Here is a 22,127-nt window from a genome sequence, read left to right as displayed (position 1 = left end):
ATTATTGTTACCGTTTATGTGGAATTTTGTAAATACAAAAACCTACAGTTAAACTAAGAGTGGATATAATAGTATGTAATTTCAAAAAGATAAAACTATCCACTGTAGGGGAGCACTTACCCTTAACTTGAATGAAAAATAATATATATGGTTACAAAACTGATTTTCAAAATACTATATAGGTTTTTGTTTGATAACAAAAGAAATTGTAGACTCGTGCTTACCACTTTTTTTGTGGAAGATAATAGCAATGACCTGGGAAGTAACAGTGACCATAGACCACAGTGCAACAGTTAATCCTTTCAATACAAACTCAGGTTTAACCTTCACTGGAAAAAAAGCCTTTTGTTGATATTTGTAGAGAAAAAAAATGAGTTAGGTTAGCTTATCTAGGTCAAACTAAGTGAGTATTCAGGCAACTTTTGTTTACTGTGGATGTTAAAGGCAAATCACTGCCTTTGTGTGGAACTGAAAATGTAGCGGGAAGGCTTTGAGGCCTTGTGAGGTCGTTCATTCACAGAAAATACATTTAAATAAAGCTCTTAGAACTTTTAATCATTCTTGCACTTTGCTTTTTTCCTTGGATCTGTCACTCCAACAAATATAACACATGCTAAATGTTCTTTTGTGCAGAGTTTTCTGCCTTCAGTTGGAGAGATGGTCATGTATCTTGAGAGGCGCTCTGAAGAGGACATAGCAACTGAAAAATCTGCAACTTTTAGGAAGAGGTCAATATTTTAGCTAAGAAGCCTTAAGTGAGAAACCATTACTGAGCAGTAAATTTCACTAATTCAAAGATCCCTTTACTAATTCCCTGCCTGTTGAAAATGTACAATGATTTTTTTGTCTTTAATGTTGGAAATACATCATTGTTTCCTAAGAGAGGCATCATTTTACAAGTAAAATATTATTGATCATTGTTCCTGAAGTTGCCTTGCCTGAGTGATTAACAGTCTCCTACACAATGTGTACCCTGTCGTTGATATTCTCATTTGCAGAAAGAAATTTTCATTTTAGACTTCAGAACCTGGGAGACATTTGTGTGCCTTGAAAAGGGTAGCAATTCTAACTTTAGGGAAGAAGTGCTTTCATCATTTTGTGATTCTGACTTTAAGGCACTGTCTTAAAGGGGTAAAAATATTTCTGGGAAACGTGTTAAATATGAAATAGAGTTACACAGCAGTAGAAGCTAGGTCACATAATAGGAAGTATTAGCGTGATTGACAGCTATTTTAACCATGATCTTTGAGGTGCTCTTGTAGAAATAAGCATATACAGGAGTCGTTTATGATAATAGAAACAGTCTATATTTTAATTTCATGCCCAATTTGCCAAATGTGCGTGAAAAGCGTTGCATTAGTATACCGTACATCTGTAACAGCTATTAGTACAACCCTAAGTTGGCACTGGGCCGGGCGAGAGTGATCTCGGAACCTTTCTGTTGGGGATCTTTTGCAGTGGGGACCGGAAAAGAGGAGGGTCCTTTGGGACTTTGTTGGGCGGTCGTCCGTTGAGCGGCTCTGGGGGTCGCTTTTTAGGAGTGCTGAGGCCTGGTTTCCGGGCACGCAAGATGACAGCCCGCGCCTAACCTCGTCGCCGGGTGAGTGGGCGTAGGTCCCTGGCACGCAGCCCGCCGTGTGACTGGCTGTTTTGCGCAGGCGCGAGGAGAGGCCGAGTTTTACGGCTGAGCGCTGCGCCAGGTCCGTGCGAGGCCAGCGCGCGGTAGGTGCCCGCGGGCTCTGTCGGTTGAGCGTGCTGCGTCTTGGCGCTTGCCTACCCCTGCCCACGAGTCAGGAAAGATAGCTGAGGCCTAGAGGTCCCGGCTGACGAGAGTGCGGCTGGCAGGGCGCCGCCATGTGTTCAGCGACCTTTGTTTCATTTTGGTTGCGCTCCTGCCTCGGGAGCCGGCGACCCCTGTTCCTGCGGGAGGCCCAAGGTCGTGAGCTTCCCTCGCGGGCCGGCGAGCTCCGCGGCGTTTCGGAGGGTTGGTGGCATTGTGCTGGAGTTGTGTTTGCGCGTGGTTTTGCTTTTTTCAGAAAGAATTTAAGGCATCGGATGCTGCTGTTTGATTAATAGGTTAGTTCAGCACGCTGTTTGGGCAAACAAGATTAACAAAACAACCCACTAAACCTACTGCTTGTAGACGCGTCGTCTGGTTATTTAATTCCCAGTATTAACCAAGAAGGGAAGTTCATCTTTTACATGAAACTCATTTAACAAAGACTGTATGCCTGGCATTGTGAGTATTTAAGCAAATGATATCCCAAGGGTTTCTTTTTAAAGTGCTAGGGTAGATATAAGAAACAATAAGCAAGAAATGAGAAACTTAAAGGCCCACGAATAGAGTTGAGTTGGTACTCATGCAATGAAAGATAGTACAGCCAGTAAGAAACTGTGAATTTACATGGAAAAATGGTTAGGAGAGAGTGTAAGTCACAAATCAGCACATTATGTATTATGAACTTAAAGCTATGAACTGCTATCAGACGCAGGTAGAGAGACATAAAAATTTTAATGAATATCTGTGGTGGAGTTGGTGATATATCACATATATATACTTTTTGAAACTTCAATAAACAAGTTTCATAATCAGAAATTTAGCAAAAAATATAACTATTACCAAATTTCGGCAGTAAACTTAAAAGGCGCATCCAATACATATTTAATAATACATATTTAAGGTCAAGGAAACGTTTTTAAAATAAAATTTTAATTATAATGTTTAAATACAATTTTATCATTCTGTTAAAAAACTATAATTTTGACAGTACAGCCTCACTGGCCAACCGTTGCACTCACCCTCCACCAAAACTCAGTGCCAGTCCTCTATCATATTACCCCTTCTATCTTCTCCCTCCCCCCACTATATTTTTCATAATTTAAGAGTTATTTTTAAAATACATTTATTTGCCTATACATGCAAGAACTAGGGTACAGGCCAGAGGTGTGGGGGGTGAGAGGATTCATCAGAGACAGAGTGGAGAGCAGAACAGGCAGATGTACTGAAATACATTAGTGAGGGGAGCAGCAAGCAAGTCAGGAGAGGTCTGCTGTGCCATGTGGGTATCTCCCTGGTCAGGGATTGAACTTGTGCTGCAGTGGCTGCGGCAAGCTTCATAGGTTGCATTTTAACCCCTTGCGCCACCAGGAAGGCCCCCTATTTTTCTTGTATTTTGCAAGTTTGTTTTATTTGATTATATTCTACAAATGAATGAAAGAAAGGAAACTTCTTGAGCAAGGTAGTTACAGAACTGTCTTGAAGGAATTGGCCAATTTTACTGCAATTGGAGTGGTCAAAGCACCAGCCTGAGTATCTGTGGGGTTTCTAGGAAACTGAGGAATGTTCCTTGAAAAGTAACCTGCCAATGGATGGAAGGCAAAGATGAGATTATTTTAGGTTATGACAATTCCATGAAATGAATGCCACATACACCTCCTCAAACTGTCTTAGTATCCTGAATACAGTGGGGGAATTGCTGAAGGAAAACATCATCAGCCCTCTGTTTAAGAAATTACATTTGTCAGCTGTATAGAAAGTAAGACCCAGGCAGGCAAAAACTAGACTTGGGGACTTTAGAGTAATCCAGACAGTAAATGATGGCGGCTGGAGCTATGATATTGGCAGGTTAGAGGTTTTGGTCTCTGTCAGCATGGTACCTACTAGGCACTGAAGAATTTTTGAATGAATTAAGTGAAAATGTCCCCACATTTCTTTGAAATCTCAAAAGACCAGAATGATCACAATTTCAAGATAAAGAAGGAACTGGTAGCATTCTGTTTATTAATACAATCTCAATTAGTTTCTCAAAGTTGTGAGGTGTTGTTTTAAAGTCTTGAGAATTCTAGCAATAGTGATGATTATGTGATTAATTTTCTGGAAATAGGAGAGGTATTTTGGAGATAGGCGTTACCACTGAGAGTAAGGACTGTTAAACTCTCTTAAGGCTCATTTTCCTAATAATACCTTCTATACTTATCTCTCACGATTTACATAATTATAGATATACTTATCTATCACAATTTACATAATTTCTAATATTTCATCCACTTACCTAAAGTCATAAAGGAGGTGATACTTGAACTGAACGTTAAAAGGTAGTACAGAAAAGAAATGGTGAAAGAGAGAATAACATATTTCTTGAGAATGTTGAAATAGATTTAGACTAGATTCTGAATGGCTTATTAAAAAACAAATGAAAAATTTAAAAGACACAAAGCTCAGGAGAAAAAATGTTCAGAGACTGAAGAAAAACATGAAATACAATCTCTTAGTCACTTAGAACATTCAAACTGCCCTAACAAAATACCATAGGCTGGGTGGCTTATGAACAGAAATGTATTTCTTACAGTTCTAGAGTCTGGGGTGTTCAAATGTGGGTTGTCAGAGAACAACCCATTTCCTAATTCAAAAATGAACCGTTTTGGGACCTCCCTGGTGGCTCAGGGGTTAAAGTCTCAGCACTATCAAGCTGTGGCCAGCCACTGCAGCATGAGTTTGATCTAGATCTCTGTCCACGGAGCTAACCCACATGGCACTGCAGACCTCTCCTGTCTCACCCACTGCTCCCCTCAGCAGTGTAGCTCAGAACAGACAGATTGACTGAAATACACTGCTGAGGGAAGCAGCAGGCGAGAGAGGAGAGGTCTGCTCTGCCATGTGGGTTAGCTCCCAGGCCAGGGATTGAACTTGTGCTGGGGATACCTTCATAGTGCTGAGACCTAAGCCCTTGCACCACCAGGGAGGTGCCAAAGCTGATAGGTTCTTGGAAACAAATTTAATGAAACAAAAGCAGGTAGATCTACCAATAATATTCTTTTGTTCAACTTCTGCAGGGATTATTCCCCCTCCCCCCCCCCCATCGTTAGAATGAAACATTGTTGAACAAAAGATACTATTGGGGGAAGCTGCTATAGTTCAATCTTATGTCTTTGAAATGTCAAAAAATTAGAAATAACCTAAATAAATATCACTAATAGGGCCCTGCTTAAATAAATTACAAGATACCATGCAGTTGTAAAATAGAAAGTTCTTTATGTTGTTATGAAAAAAATCTTCAAGATATATCAATGGATTGAAAAAGCGGGGTGCAGACTATATACACAATAGTCCCCAATTATTCATGAAGGATATCCATGTGTTCTAAGATCTCCAGTGGTTGACACTAACTCTGTTTTTATTCTATTAAAATGTTTATATCCCTATTAAAATGTTTCATTTATAAATTGGGCACAGTAAGAGATTACTAACAATAAAAGAGAACAGTTATAGCCATATAATAATAAAAGTTATGTGTGATCTCTCTCAAAATACCTTATTGTATATATTTTTGGACAGCTGAAGTCAGGGAAACAGATAAAAGGTATTGTGCTGTTTCATATAAAATTAAAAAAAGATACTAAAGACATTTGTACAAAACATCTCTGGAAGCATACATACAAATTTAATAGCACTGGTTGTCTCTAGAGAGGGAAACTGGATAGTTGGAGTCAGGGGTAGAAGAGATATTTTGTAGTGTACCCTTTGGATTTTTTGATTAAAAAAATATTTTGGCTCAAGAAGTTTTATTTTAGACTCACAAGAAGTTGCAAAAATAGTACAATTTCCATATGCACTTGGAAATTGACATTACTATGATACTATTAACTAAACTACAATTTGGATTTTACCACCTTTACATGCACTCATTTTGTGTATGTGTGTTATCACATGTAGAGATTTGTATAATAACCACCACAGTCAGGATAGGGAACTATTCCATAATAGCAAAGAAACTGCCTATGACTACTCCCTGTTATCAGAATCTACCCCAACCTTAACCCTTGACAATTGACTCATCTTTTACTATAATTTTGTCATTTCAAGTATTATAGAACATTTATTTGCATTTTGACATTAACATCTCTTCATGGGCTTATTTACACCTGTATATCCTCTGATGAAAAATGGCTTTTCATCATGTCTTTTCATAACACTTTTATATTTTATAATTGAGTTGCCTGCGTTTTTTTTTTTTTTTATTGGAGTTGTTTGGTATTGTTAGGTTTAAATAGTATCCATATATATTTTAGATACAAGTCCTGCATCCAATATGTGTTTTGCAAAAATAGTTCCTCTTAGTTTACTATTGATAGTTTTTCTTAACAGCATCTTGCACAGAGGAAAAAATTGTAATTTTGATTAAACTTAGTTTAATCAAATATTCTTTTATGAATTGTTTTCGTGTTAGATGTAAAACTTTTATACCTAGTCTGAAGTCATGAAGATACCATATATTGTCTAAAATTTTTGGTTTTGCTTTTAGATTAATGATCCATTTCCAGTTCACTTTTGTATAAGTGAGATTCAGATTGATGTTTTCTTTTTTGTTCATGACATTCCTGTTGTTTTAACACTATTTATTGAAAAGACTATTCTTCCTCCATTGAACTGCTTATGCACCATTGTCAAAATATCAGTTGGTGAATTTTTTGATCTGTCGCTGTAATTCTTCTGTTCCATTGCTATATCTGTCCTCCAATTCTATAACACCTTGATTACTGTAACTCTATGGTAAGTCTTAAAATTGGGTATTGTGATTCCTGCAATTTTCTTCTTTTTAAAATATTGCTCTAGCTATTCTATTTCTTTTGCCTTTTCATTTAAATTTTGAGTTATTTTGTTCATGTCTGCAAAAGAAAGGCAGGTGGGATTTTTATAGACTTACATTAAATGTATAGATTAATGTGAACATTTTTTTCCTCTGAAAAGGGTGTTGAGCTATGTATAAATCCATTTCATGTAGCTAACATGTAAATGACAGAATTTGAGCTAGTTTTAGCAAATAGTGACAGAATTAATATTGCCTTAACTTTTAAAGTTAGTGTAATTTCTATTTGAATATTGTTTCTGTAAGTTTATGCAGCGTAATATAAATGCAAAAACTAATGGCACAAAAAAGTTTATATACACATTACTTATTTTTGCTAATTGTGATTTCAGAATTACCTAGTTAAGAGTTTGATGGCAGAACACAAGACCATTATCTTTTAGAATAAAATCCAAAATGGTGGAAAAACTCTTTTATTTACCAAATGTAATCTAAGATTGCCATATAATACTGAGCTCAGTGATTATTCTCTTGATCAAAAAATCATATAAAACAAAGTTTTTTCAATTTTATGCATATAAGGGATTCATACCACACAGGGCTCTCTGTATACATTTAATTTTTTTATTGCTTTTATTCAGAGAACTATCTCAATGGGACTCAACCAGTAAAACAAGGGATTTTCAGTGAATACAACATCATGTGGTTCAAATCCTATAGGATGGCTTTTACCTGCTTGAATAGGCTGAAAAATTACAGGTCAGTTTATTTATTACTGTGGCAAATAATTATATAATAATGTGCAATAATAATTTAATAGTCATTATGTTTAATAAATCTTGTCAGTATGTAACAACTCATGATTTCATTAAGGTAGCTTTTACTGATTAAAATAATCTTATTTTTCTAACAGCTGTTAAATTTGGAAAATTTAAATTTGGATAATAGTTCAAACAAGATATAATAGGAGCTTGGACTAGGATGGTAGTAATAGACATGAAAAGAAAAACATCTGGGTTCAAATCCTGGCTCTACCACTTACATACCCTCTCTGACACTCCCTTTTGTTATCTGTATAATAGGAATAATAATAGAACCTAACTTATAGATAGAGATTCTGGGAGGATTAAATGAGATGACATATGTGGAGCTCTCAAATAGTATTTGGCATATAGCAAGTACTCAGTATCTGATGTCTGATGGTGGTGATGATGATGATGGTGAGACCCAGAAGGCTAAGTTTTATAAAGTTCCATTTTAATTGTAACTTACTTCAAAAGCAAATTAATTTTACCTCATCTGTGAATATATACACACATATATTCTTTCAGTGTAATTATAGAAAAAACTTAGCTTTAAGGTATCAAAACTGAACAGTACATGTATTCTAATAAATTGTATAAATCTAATAAATTTTGAATTAGAATATCTTTCTACATAATAAATTCCATGCTAAATGGTAGTATTTGCTTGGATCCTCATTTTGACCTCTTAGGTACCCTTGGACAAGGCAGTACAGTACTTCTCAAACCACTGTGGACAGCAGTGAGATAAAAACCTTCCTGACCCTGGCTCATAAGTGGTGGGATGAACAAGGAGTGTATGCACCTCTTCATTCTATGAACGACCTGAGGGTACCATTTATTAGGTAACAGTCTACCATTAATCACCCAAGTTCTAGGCTGCTTTCATAAATCAACCTGAAAATTTCTGGAAAATTATTAGGTTAATTATAATCAAATCCTTATGAAAAGGGAACAAGGTGCTGTGGCATCAAGGTCATTGTATAGTGACTTTCACCTTTGGGCAGTCTTGATAGAGGGAGTATGAATGAGACAGTTCAATTTAGCAAATGTTTATTGAGAACTTACCTTGTATAGAGATTGAGATCTTAACTCCGTAAAAGCTGCCTGGAAGCATTCAAAACATACTCCATGTACTTCAGATGTAAAGACAGGGTTCAGTGAGCTGTTTATCAAGAAATTTTTCATTTGATCTTATGTTCATTTATTTATTCATTAAAATATTTTTGAGTAGCCAGTGTGAGCAGTAGACACAGAATATCTCACGCTTTGCCCTCAAGGGGTATTCTGATTGGTTTTCATTCATTTGTCCAGAATCAGAGAAGCAAAAGAGAAATATTGGCATCATTTTATTACCACTGAATTAGTGGATCACTGAAATACTAAGGCAGAAAAAAGCAGAAGTAGGTTCAGGGTGAGCCCGGATGCACACTCAGCTTGAGAACCACTCTGTTCAGACGACTGTAACACTATTATTTTGCACATCATACTAAAACACATAACCCATGATAGTACAAGCCATGGTTGAAGTTTAGATTTTATTCTGAACATAGACGAAAGTCATTGAAGGGGAGTAATATGAGCTCATTTATGATAAAAAGGAATCATTTTGGCCATTGTGTGAAGAATGGATTGTATTTCATTTGAAATGGGTACTTTTCTGTATATTATAACATTCCAAAGTTCTCTAATTAAAAGCATTGTCCAGTGTTTTCACAGATGTTAATTAATTTTAACTGCAACAAAAGATGTCATAAGATACTCTCATTATGTGTATGTTGTTTCAATATAAGCATAATTAAAACCCATATAGTCTACTTTAAAAGTTTAGTTTACATTCTGTTAGGTATATGTATAACTCAATGAGTGTACACATGCACTTTTATTTGCTTATGTGATAAAGTATTACTCATTATCTAAAAATTGACTGTATAGTAAAGTTATATTTACAGTTCATGTGATCACAGATGCAAACATCACTAACTTAGATTAAAAGAGACTCAATTTAATTAGGAATATAGGCAATTTATGAAAATAAAAATCTTCAGCCTACTTTTTAGCCTTCTACACAAATAGGTAAAATGAACTATTTGTTGGGGCCTCCCTGGTGGCACAGGGGTTAAAGTCTCAGTGCTATCAAGCTATCGCCAGCCACTGCAGCATGAGTTCAAACACTGGCCAGGGAGATACCCACATGGCACAGCAGACCTTTCCTGTCTCCCCGCTGCTCCCCTCAGCAGTGTATTTCAGTCAATCCACCTGTTCTGCTCCCTACTCTGTCTCTGGTGTATCCCTTTACCCCCACACCCCTGGCCTAGACCCCACTTTTTATATGCATAAATAAATAAAATAAATCTTAAAAAAAATAACCTATTTGTTGCCTACATGAAATGGTTCTAGGAAGCTCTGACAAGACCACCCATAGATGTCTCAGGTGATATAATATCTCAAACAAAATTAGGTTAATCTAAACTAGATTGTTTTTAATGTTTTTCTTTAGATAATTACTAAAGTAATGAAGTCATAATTGCTACTAGATTATCCGAGTTTTAAGCCTTCTGTTTTTGATTATTAAAATGTTTTATAAATAAATATGTCATTTAATGCTGGAAATAAAAGATTATTTACCAAAAAAATCATTAATCCACTGAAAATGAATTTATTTCCTTAAAAATTAATACTTTTTGGGGGAATTTTCACTTGATAAACCTAATCATTTGCTTTTATATGTTTTGAATTTTTGAAAAAGAGACAATCTTTTAAAAACAGTTGCTAATCACCAGCTAGGAAAACCCTTGTCTGGGATGAAGATTCTTGATGTTGGCTGTGGTGGTGGATTGTTAACTGAAGTAAGTGATTTACAGCTTTCCTGACTTTTTTTTTTAAGATTTATTTATTTGTTTTTATTTATACAATAGCTGGGGTACAGGCCAGAGGCGCGGGAGGGTGAGAGGATTCACCAGAGACAGAGTGGGGAGCAGAACAGGCGGATGGACTGAAAGTACTGCTGAGGGGAGCAGCTGGCATGAAAGGAGAGGTCTGCCATGCCATGTGGGACTCTCCCTGGCTGGCCGGGAATTGAACCCGCGTTGCAGAGGCTGCGGACAGCTTCACAGTGCTGTGCTCAACCTGCTGCGCCACCAGGGAAGCTCCTACTTTCCTGACATTTTAACTGGGGATAAAAATGTGTGTTTATACCCAGTTTATCCTTTCAACAAATAATATTGTTCATTAAAAATATATAACATTGAATATACTTTTATGATTATAAAATACAAACCTTTTGCTATTGAAATTATAAAAGATTCAGAAAATTAATAGTTTTGTCTCTTGTATCCCAAGAAATTAGGCAGTTTCCACTAGTTTAAATACAATGATAAGCCATCCCTTTGCACATGCTTTAATATCAAAACCTAGCAGAGTTTTGCCTGCTTATGGGCCTCTTCCCTCTTCAGTACTTTGGAGCGATTGGAAGAGTACTCATTTTCCCTGTGATGAGCATTTGCTTTAGTTTATGATAAATTGATACCCTACAGCTTTATTTTGTATACTTCTATCAACAATGTGCTTATGATCAATGCTGATCATGATAAGATTTTTGAAACATATATTAAGAAACAGTATAGGGTACGAATGTAAATTAAGGTCCAGTGCAATGTGGTGCTGTCAAGGTCCATCACAGTCACGGTGACAGTGAGGTGAACAGAGGCCTTTGATGCACAGCTGAGTTTGCACATGCATCGAAATCTGTTGCTCATACAACATGGGCTTTTTTTTTTTTTTAAATCAAATATAACATTTCGGGCAAAGAAAAATATGTGAAAGATACCACATAGAGTTGAAAATGTGTGGTGTATGGAATTGTAAAGGAAGAAGGTTTTACTGTAAGTGTCTTCTCCGTGTATTATTGCAGATCTTATGTCTCTGAAGTTAAAATAATTTCATTTATACCTTTATAGACTGATTCTCACTTAAATGCTATGCAAGTTTTGATCAAAATTAAGGTTGTATTTCAAAACTTGGTCAAGTCATGGGGAGTGATTGACTATAAAAGTTGAAAGAAGAAGTAGCTATGATGAATCATTTCACTGACAGAAAAAACTCAAAAAATCGTTCTTTAGAAAATTTGAATATCTCAGAAATTTCTGCTATTGTTGCAATGACATTTATTACAATTTAATTATATTAATTACATTATTATTGCATTTTGCATATAAATATACCTAGAGAATATAATTTTTTTTTTTACTATTCTCAAGTAGCTCTTGGTAAGTTTCTGTTGTGATTGTTGTTCTCTCTCTCTCTCTTTTTTTTTTTTTTGGTGGGACCCTCGCTGGCGGCTGGGGAATGAACCCACGCTGCAGAGGCTGCGGGCAGCCTGGCAGCCCAGCTCTCAAATGCTGCGCCACCAGGGGAGGCCCAGATTGTTCTCTTTTAAGCTTTTAGCATGGAATATTTCAAACATACAAACTAAATGACGTAATGAATCTTCCTGTACCTATAAATTATTTTCAGTAATTATCCCTTGTGGTTAATCTTGTTACTTTTTTGATAAACTTTTTATTGCTAATGTGTTCTAATTTTTTCTTGTGGCTAACTTTTTTTTTTTTATGTCTTTAGCCTCTGGGTCGGCTTGGGGCTTCAGTTATTGGAATTGATCCTGTGGATGAGAACATTAAAACAGCACAGTGCCATAAATCATTTGACCCAGTCCTGGATAAGAGGATAGAGTACAAAGTGTGTTCCCTGGAAGAGATTGTGGAAGAGACTACAGAGACATTTGATGCCGTAGTAGCTTCTGAAGTTGTAGAACATGTGATCGATCTAGAAACATTTATACAGTGCTGCTATCAAGTGTTAAAAGTAAGACTTGGGAGTTAACTTGTTTGTTTTTTCTACTGTTTGTATGTATGTATAGCCATAAATTGTTTCATAATGCTTGAAACTAGGAAATCAGGCTCTCTGCTAGAATTACTTCTGCCTCTCAGTTTGTCCTCACCAGTGGGGTTGTACAGATTCAGTATCTTGATGTCTAGGTATCTTGAAAAATGTTGATGTTGAACATTATAAGACAAACAGTAGATTTATAACAGTATTTTTCCATTACTATAATCTGGATTAAATACATAGTAGACATTGATTCACAATTGCTAAGAAATTGACTTGGATTAACACCTAAAAACTAATAAAAGTCATTATTAACAGAAATTAACTTAGTATTTATTAAATAACTGTATGTAATGTGTATGACAGTTTTCAGCTTATGAAGGTATATTTCAAACATATGATTTTACTTGATCTTAGAGCCGGTGAGGAAGGTAAGGTGGGCATGGTTATAGCCTCTTTTGGCCAATAAAGATCAGCATTTAAGAGCTATCAAAGGGGGCCTCCCCGGTGGTGCAGCGGTTGAGTGCTGGGTTGCGAAGCTGCCCGCAGCCTCTGCAGCGCTGGTTCGATCCCCGGCTGCTCCCCAGCCACCGGAGGAGGGTCCCACATGGCATGCAGACCTCTCCTGCCGCTGGCTGCTCCCCTCAGCAGTATACCTGCTCCCCTCAGCAGTATACCTCGGTCCTCCTGCCTGCTCTGCTCCCCGCTCTGGCCCTGGTGAAGTCTCTCACCCTCCCGTGCTTCTGACTGTACCCAGTGCTTGTATAAATAAATAAATAAATCTTTAAAAAAAAAAAAGAGCTATCAAAGGTTACTGAGACTTAACTGAAAGGTCACTAGGCACTTAAGTGGGGCTTAAGGCTACATCTTTTGACTCCAACTCTTGATTCTCCACATTACGTTATTATGTCTACATAATTTGCCACAGACTTAGTCCTCTGAAGGTAATTTCTTATTTTTAAAAATAAATATCTCTGTAGTAGTATTATTATTGCCATATTAGTGCTATATTAGCTGTTGTTTATATATTTAATAGGTAATAGCTTAAGGAACTAGGGTGAGGCCAGTGAAGCACCAAGGGCAAGAAATCGAAGGAGACTCTCATTGTTTGGTGCCAACCATGCACCTGTGTGCCCTCAGGAGTGAGTGCCTCCTTCCACTGCCTGCCCCACTCACCTCACTGGCCTCACCACAGTCCTCACCCTGTACATAAGCCATGGCGCCTTTGCCAAAATTCAGGAATTAACTTTCACTTTCTACTATTAACTAAACTGCAGACCTTGCTAAATTTCATTAGTTTTTCCACTAATGTAATTTTTTCTGTTGCAGGATCCACTCTAGGATCCCACATTGCATTTAGTGGACACATCTCCTTAGTCTCCTTCAATCTGTGACAGTTACTTGATGTTTCCTCTTAAATGAGCTTTATTAGGCTTATCTCCTGTTTTCCAAGTAAAACTTCTTATTTATTACTTTTTGTGTTATGTGTCAGCTAGTGTGAATGGGGGTTCTTTCACATATATTAGGACTGCTGGAATTGAGGACTTTAATTTTTACTTTAATGGGGAGTGTTTAAAAGAGTAAATGACCACTGGTCACCACTATTTTCTTAGAATAATATTTTGTAGAACACAGATTAGATATTGATAAGTGATTTTTCCCAGTTCTATTGAGATATAATTGACACAAAGTGAGTCTTCTCTTTTTTTTAAGAGAGTAAGTGAGAGTGACTTTTTTTTTTAAGTTTTTTATTTATTTATACAAGAACCAGGGTACAGGTCAGAGGCACAGGAGGGTGAGAGAATTCCCCAGAGACAGAGTGGGGAGCGCAACAGGCAGACAGACCGAAGACACTGCTGAGGGGAGCAGCCGGCGAGACAGGAGAGGTCTGCTGTGCCATGTGGGAATCTCCCTGGCTGGCCGGGAATCAAACCCGCACTGAAGAGGCTGCAGACAGCTTCACAGGGCAGCGCTCAACCAGCTGTGCCACCGGGGAGGTCCACAAGTGATTCTTAAAAAGATGTTTTGCAATACTTGATTTTTACAAAGGAAAGTTATAATGTGTAGTGAAATAGTATCTGATGTTTTAGTTTTTAATTTTAAGGGATATTCAGAATTCCAGAGTCTCATCCTCTTTATTTTTGGTTCAGGGTTGTATTAGAGTTAAATTTTCTCTCTCTGTCTCTTTGTCTTTATGCATGTATTTTTGCATATATAATACACATAACACATGTATACACATATATATGTTATGTTATCTGTGTAGAAATCATTAGCATTTTATCCTCATCAGGCTAATGAGAATGTGTAAATGAGAATGTGACAGGGACTTTAGTATCCTTGCTGTAGTTAATATAGGAAACAAAATAACTATAGTCGGTAAAAGTCACATGAATACTTGATCCCTTCATATTCTTGGTACATATTAATATTCCATTGATTTGTTATGAAATAAATACAAAACAGAACCTTTCGAGCCTTAATACATTGATTTTTTTTTTGTCAGAGACCACTTCTTGGCAGTGCTCGCTAGCACAAGTTCTATAGCTATACCCCGTGCCAGACAAATTAGCAGAATCTGCACCCAGAGAGAAAATAGCAGTGGCATATTAGAATGTAAATGTGGACATAAAACAAGGGAAAGCAGCCTGATCTTATTTTTTATTAAAATGTATTTGATATGTACAAGAGAATGTATATAATATAAATATGTCATAGTCATGTGTGATTTTAGGAATTATAAGCACCATTGCATAAACTCAGTAAGTGCATTTGTAATGGACTCCCTTTAATGATGAAGTTTCCAAAAGAAAAAATACTAATTGGGTAAATTATGTTTTACTACTATATCTTATTTTTTTTTTTCTGGGATACAGGCCAGAGGTATGGGGGGGGGTGAGAGGATTCACCAGAGACAGAGTGGGGAGCAGAACAGGCAGATCTGCTGAAATACACTGCTGAGGGGAGCAGTGGGCGAGACAGGAGAGGTCTCTGCTGCGCTGTGTGGGTCACCTCCTGCCTGGGGATCGAACTCGTGCTGCGGTATCTGTGGATAGCTTCATAGTACAGACATTTAACCCCTTCTGCCACCAGGGCGGTTCCTACATGTATTATCTTAATTGCACTTAAGTTAGTAGGAGTTAGCAGTTAGCCTTGACCTAAATGATATCCCTGACATTTATATTTCTACTTCCCTACCATTTTTTTTAGCCTGGTGGTTCTTTATTCATTACTACAATCAACAAAACACAGCTGTCCTATGTCTTGGGAATTGTTTTTTCAGAGCAAATTGGAGGTATTGTACCAAAAGGTACTCATACCTGGGAGAAGTTTGTTTCACCTGAAAAGCTAGAGAGCATTCTGGAATCAAGTAAGTATTAAGAATTTTTCCAATTTTTAAGTCCTAACTGAACTAAAGTACCTATTGTTATTAACTACATAATAACCTAGCACTTGATTAAATAGATCACTCTTTGGATGTTGGTTTCATCTCCTCACCTAGATCAAAAACTCCTTGAAGTTAGTATTACATGTTAGATACCACTCCTCTCTCTCTATGGCACATACTCACGCATATCACAGATGATCAATTAATACTTTTTGGCTCTTACTCCTCACTTGTTTAAGGATGAAGTACAAATGTCTACTATGTACACATTCTCAGTTTACCCTGTGGAGGCCCTGGCTTGTATAGTTTAGTTTACATACTATTTTCCCTCAATTTTTCCATGTATTTTGAACTGCCTTGACATTTTTTATTTATTTTATGCTACATATAGTATACCTTATATTTTGTTCCCTTTCTGGCCTCTAAGTTCCTTAAAGGTAAACCTATATCATCTTTGTACCTTTTAATTTTTAATTTATTTTCATTGGTTGTTTTAATTAAAATTTTTTTTTAGTGCAGTAACAGTTTACAACATTTGTTGTGTTTCAGAAGTATGGGATCTTCCCATAGTCCACCACCACAGTCTGTTGTGCTCCTTCCCCACTTTGTTCTGTCCCCTCCCCTTCTCCTCTAGTGTCCTCAGTTCTGTCGTCAGCTTTTTAGGGTTTGTTGTTGGTTTGACTTTATCTGTTTGGTTTCTCTGTATTTCTTTTTTTTTAATTTATTTATTTATGCATATAAAAACTGGGGTATAGGCCAGAGGTGCAGGGGGCAGTGAGAGGATTCACCAGAGACAGAGTGGGGAGCAGAACAGGCAGATTAACTGAAATACACTGATGAGGGGAGCAGCGGGCAAGACAGGAGAGGTCTGCTGCACCATGCGGATAGCTCCCTGGCTGGAGATTGAACTTGTGCTGCAGTTGCTACTGATAGCTTGGTAGCACTGAGACTTAACCAAGCCAGCAGGGAGGCCCCAGTTTCTCTATATTTCATATAAAAGTGATACCATCGAATATTTGTCTTTCTCCTTCTGACTTATTTTGCTTATCATAATCCCCTCTATAGTTTCATACACATTGCTGCAAATGGCAAGAGTTTATCATTTTTTGATCGCTGAGTGGTATTCCACTATGTGTGTGTGTGTGTGTTGTGTGTGTGTACACCATATCCTCCTGATCCACTCATCTGTATTTGGGTACTTAGGTTGTTTCCATAGCTTGGCTATTATTGTAAACAATGCTGTAGTGAACATACTTGTGCGTGTTTCCCTTTAAATTAGTGTTTTGTTTCTGTATTCTTTGGATAGATACCTAAGAGTAAATTGCTGAGTTGTATTTCAAAGCCATTTTTAATCTTTTGAGCTGCTTTTTTCCAGCCCCTATTTTCCATATATGGGCTGGACCGGTCCATGTTTTTCACATCCAGGCCATCAGATGTTTATGGTGTTTTTGATATGGGTCATTCTCACAGGTGTCAGGTGGTATTCCATTATATTTTTGATTTGCATTTCCCTGATGATAGGTGACGATGAACATTTTTTTTATATACCTATTGGCCGTCTCTATATCTTCAGAGAAGTGCCTATTTAGCTCATCTGCCCATTTTTTGACTGAATTATTTGTTTTCTATTTTGTTGAGTTGTATGAGTTCTTTGTAGATCATGTGTATGGTGTGCAAATATTATCTCCCATTCAGTAGGGTGTCTTTTGTTTTAGGGACAGTTTCTCTCACTGTGCAGAAGCTTTTTAGTTTCATATAGTCCCAATTATTTATATTTTCTTTTGTTTTCCTTCTTGCTGGAGATGAATCCACAAAGACATCTTTAAAGCCTATGTCATGAAGTATTTTGCCTATGTTCTCTTCTATATATTTTGTGGTTTCCAGTCTTACATCCAAGTCTTTTTATACTTTTGGAGTTGATTTTTGTGTATGGTGTGAAATAGTGGTCTAGTTTCATTCTTTTGAAGGTGGCTGTCCAGTTATTCCAGCATCATTTCTTGGAGAGACTTCCCTTGCTTCAGTTTGTTCTACTTCTTAGAAGAATGCCATTGAAACTTTGATAAGGATTGCATTGAATCTGTGTATTGCTTTGAGTAGGATTGTCATTTTGACACTGTAATTCTTTTAGCCCACGTTCAGGGAATTACATTCCATTTCTTTGTGTCTTCTATTTCTTTTAGCAGTCTTATAATTTTCTTTGTATAGGCCCTTCACCTCATTTGTTAAATTTACTTCTAGGTATGATTTTCTTTTTTTAGTGTAATTGTGGGATTATCTTCTTAATTTCTTCCTCTTCTACCTCACTGTTTACATATAGGAAGACAACTGATTTTTGTGTTTTGTATATCACCTTCTTATACTTCCTACAATGTTTAGCTCTGCTTTGTAAACCATGATCACTTGATGTATATGTTAAATTCCTCTCAAGTAATAACATTTATTTTTTTTTTTTTTAAATATTAAATTTTATTTTTATATTCCCCCATACAATTGCAAACGCCCCATTCTGACCCCAATCCTTCCCCTCCCGCCCCCCACCCCCCAAAAAGTGTCTCTGGTTCATAGTTTTTTGTTGATTTTGATTTTCACTTTCTTATATTCATTTTCCTGGTCCCTTATTTAAGTTTTCTAGATTCCTGCTATGAGTGAGACCATCCGGTATTTTTCTTTTTCTTTTTGGCTTATTTCGCTGAGCATGATCCCTTCCAGTGCCATCCATGTTGCTGCAAATTGCATGTGTTTATCTTTTTTGAATGCTGAGTAATATTCCATGGTATATATGTACCACATCTTCTTGATCCAGTCATCTATTTTTGGGCATTTGGGTTGTTTCCAAAGCTTAGCTATTGTAAACAGTGCTGCTATAAACATAGGAGTGCAGGTGCTCTTTGGAATTGATGTTTCTGTGTCCTTTGGGTAAATACCTAGGAGTGGAATTGCTGGATCATATGGAAGCTCTATGTTTAGTAGGTCCAGAAATCTCCACACAGCTCTCCATAATGGTTGGACCAGTTTGCACTCCCACCAACAGTGCACAAGAGTTCCTTTTTCTCCACATCCTCGCCAACATTTGTTGTTGCTAGTTTTTTTAATATGTGCCATTCTCACTGGTGTGAGATGGTATCTCATGGTAGTTTTGATTTGCATTTCCCTGATTACAAGTGATGTTGAACATTTTTTCATATGTCTGTTGGCCATTTGCATTTCCTCTTCAGAGAAGTTTCTTTTTAGCTCTTCTGCCCATTTTTTGACTGGATTATTTTCTTTGTTGTTGCTGAGTCTCATCAGCTCTTTGCAGATTTTTGTGATCAGTCCTTTATCATTAGTGTTGGGTGCAAAAATGTTCTCCCAGTTGGTGGGGTTTCTCTTTGTTTTTGTTATTGTCTCTTTTGCTGTGCAGAAGCTCTTTAATTTGATGTAGTCCCAGCTGTTTATCTTTCTCTTCACTATCACTGCTTTGGGTGATGTGTCTGTAAAGATGTCTTTGATGTGCAAATCCCGTAGTGTTTCGCCTATATTTCCTTCTATGTATTTTATGGTTTCAGGTCTTATGTCTAGTTCTTTAATCCATTTTGAGTTGATTTTTGTGTATGGTGTGAGGTAGTGGTCAAGCTTCATTCTTTTGCATGTAGCGACCCAGTTTTCCCAGCACCATTTATTGAACAAACTTTCTTTGCTCCAATGCATAGTCTTTGCTCCTTTGTCAAAGATTAGTTGACCATAAATCTGTGGGTTTATTTCTGGATTTTCTATTTGATTCCATTGGTCTGTATGTCTGTTCTTGTTCCAATACCATGCAGTTTTGATGATTATGGCTTTGTAGTATAGTTTGAAGTCTGGGAGTGTGATGCCTCCATTTCCTTCTTTTTTTTTCAGTAGAGCTTTGGCTATTCGGGGTTTTTGGTGATTCCATATGAATTTCATCAATAATTGTTCTATTTCTTTGAAGAATGCCATTGAGATTTTGATTGGAATAGCATTGAATCTGTATATTGCTTTTGGTAGGATGGCCATTTTAATAATGTTTATTCTTCCAATCCATGAGCAGGGGATGTCTTTCCATTTCTTTGTGTCTTCTTCTATTTCTTTTAACAGTGTTTTATAGTTTTCTTTGTATAGGTCCTTTACCTCTTTTGTTAGATTTATTCCCAAATATTTGATTTTTTTTGTTTCGATAATAAAAGGGGTGGTTTTTTTGATTTCTTCTTCTTCAGATTTATTGTTTGTGTATAGGAAGGCTACTGACTTTTGCGTGTTGATTTTGTATCCTGCCACTTTACTGAATTGATTGATGAGCTGAATTAGTTTTTCTGTGGAGATTTTGGGGTTCTCTATGTATATTATCATATCATCTGCAAATAGTGATAGTTTGACTTCTTCTTTTCCTATTTGGATTCCTTGGATGTCTTTCTCTTGTCTTATTGCTCTGGCTAGGACTTCCAGTATTATATTGAAAAGCAGTGGTGAGAGTGGACATCCTTGTCTTGTTCCAGATCTTAATGGAATTGCTTTCAGCTTTTCACCATTGAGAATGATACTGGCTGTTGGCTTGTCATAGATGGCCTTTATGATGTTGAGGTATGTTCCTTGTATCCCAAGAATTTCAAGGGCTTTTATCATGAATGGGTGTTGCACTTTGTCGAAAGCTTTCTCAGCATCTATTGATATTATCATATGGTTTTTATATTTCTTTTTGTTGATGTGTTGGATAACGTTGATTGATTTTCGGATGTTAAACCATCCTTGTGCCCCTGGAATGAATCCAACTTGGTCGTGGTGAATTATCTTATGGATACATTGTTGGATTCTGATAGCTAAAATTTTATTGAGGATTTTTGCATCAGTGTTCATTAGGGAGATTGGCCTATAGTTTTCCTTTTTTGTGTTGTCCTTATTCGGTTTTGGTATTAGTGTAATATTGGCTTCATAGAACGTGTTTGGTATTGTCCCTTCCTTCTCAATTTTTTGGAAGAGTTTGTGAAGGATAGGCACTAATTCGTCTCTGAATGTTTGGTAGAATTCATTTGTAAATCCATCAGGTCCTGGGCTTTTGTTTTTGGGGAGGTTTTTAATTACCATTTCAATTTCGTTGCTTGTAATTGGTCTGTTTAGGTGTTCTATTTCTTCTTTATCTAGCTTTGGGTGATTGTAGAGTTGTAGGAATTTGTCCATCTCCTCTAGATTGTTGAACTTGTTTCCATATAACTGTTCATAGTAGTTACTGATTATTCTTTTGATTTCTGCTGTGTCCGTTGTGATTTCTCCTCTTTCATTTATGATTCTGTGTATTTGTGCTTTCTCCCTTTTTTCCTTTGTGAGCCTGGCTAGGGGTTTGTCTATTTTATTTATTTTTTCAAAGAACCAGCTCTTGGTTTCATTGATCTTTTGGATTGTTTTTTTAGTTTCAATTTCATTTATTTCTGCTTTGGTTTTTATTATTTCTTTTCTTCTACTGGTTCTGGGGTTTTTTTGTTGTTCTTTTTCTAGATCTTTGAGCTTCGAGATTAGGTTGTTTCTTTGAGTTCTTTCTTGTTTTTTGATGTGAGCTTCTATTGCTATATATTTTCCTCTTATTTCAAGTAATAACATTTATTTGGCCTTTGACATTCCCACTTAGATTCATCTGTCATATGCTTTGTTTCATATGTCATTATATCACTAAACTTGATTTTACTTGGAATGTTATCAGTCCATAGCAATGTCGTAAATTCTAAAGATTTTAAAAGTAACCTTGTTGAGAATAGAATAGAATGAAAACTATAAAAGATGCTTTATTGGGATAATCACTTTTTGTCAGGTATTTTCTAATAAGAGGATAACATTTATTAAGTATTTACCAAATTCAAAGTATGGTGTTATTTCATACATGTATCTAATTCTAACAGCTCAGTATCTTTTGTACATATGAGAAAACCAAGATTCAAAAATATTACTATATAATAGGTACCCAAGTCTTCCTAGAGATTATGTCTGTTCTAAGGTAGAGATCTGTATATAGTTAACAAATATTTTTTCCCATTAAGTTAGGAATTCTTTTTAATATAGAGAGTTGCATGAGATTCTTGGTACTTGGGAGATAAACAATTTATGAAATTTCCTCTTTCTGATTTATTTTTTCAGATGGTCTTTCAGTCCAAATTGTGGCAGGAATGGTCTACAACCCCTTCTCAGGTTACTGGCATTGGACTGAAAATACCAGCATTAACTATGCAGCTCATGCTGTGAAATCCTGGAATCAGGAAAACCCGGTATCTGCCGAGCTTGTTTTAAAAGGAGAAACAGAAGAATTCCAAGCTGAAGCCTCCACCAACCCAGATGTGCATGAAAAGCTGAAGAAATGAATTACTTTTAAGGACTCTAGCAATATGACTTGAAATTCTGATGCTTACAAGTATAAAAAATATAGAATTTACCCTTTGAGAGAAGATCATAAAGAAAAGAAATAATGAGGACTAAAAGCTT

General features: G+C 36.5%; 1 protein-coding gene across 1 annotated transcript; it reads left to right on the top strand.

Moving 5' to 3' along the window:
- Nucleotides 1-1,425: 1,425 nt before the first annotated feature.
- Nucleotides 1,426-22,127, top strand: COQ3 (coenzyme Q3, methyltransferase; the record flags this gene model as incomplete). Its single annotated transcript, XM_037520143.2, has 7 exons — nucleotides 1,426-1,600; nucleotides 7,229-7,346; nucleotides 8,083-8,235; nucleotides 10,140-10,239; nucleotides 12,011-12,253; nucleotides 15,488-15,647; nucleotides 21,786-22,127. Coding segments are annotated over 7 exons (1,170 nt in total), but the record flags the coding sequence as incomplete, so codon positions are not given.

This window comes from Talpa occidentalis, unplaced genomic scaffold (genome assembly GCF_014898055.3).
Source record: "Talpa occidentalis isolate TD23 unplaced genomic scaffold, MPIMG_talOcc4v2.1 talOcc4.2, whole genome shotgun sequence".
NCBI lineage: Eukaryota > Metazoa > Chordata > Mammalia > Eulipotyphla > Talpidae > Talpa > Talpa occidentalis.
This window is presented reverse-complemented; position numbering and strand designations above follow the sequence as displayed.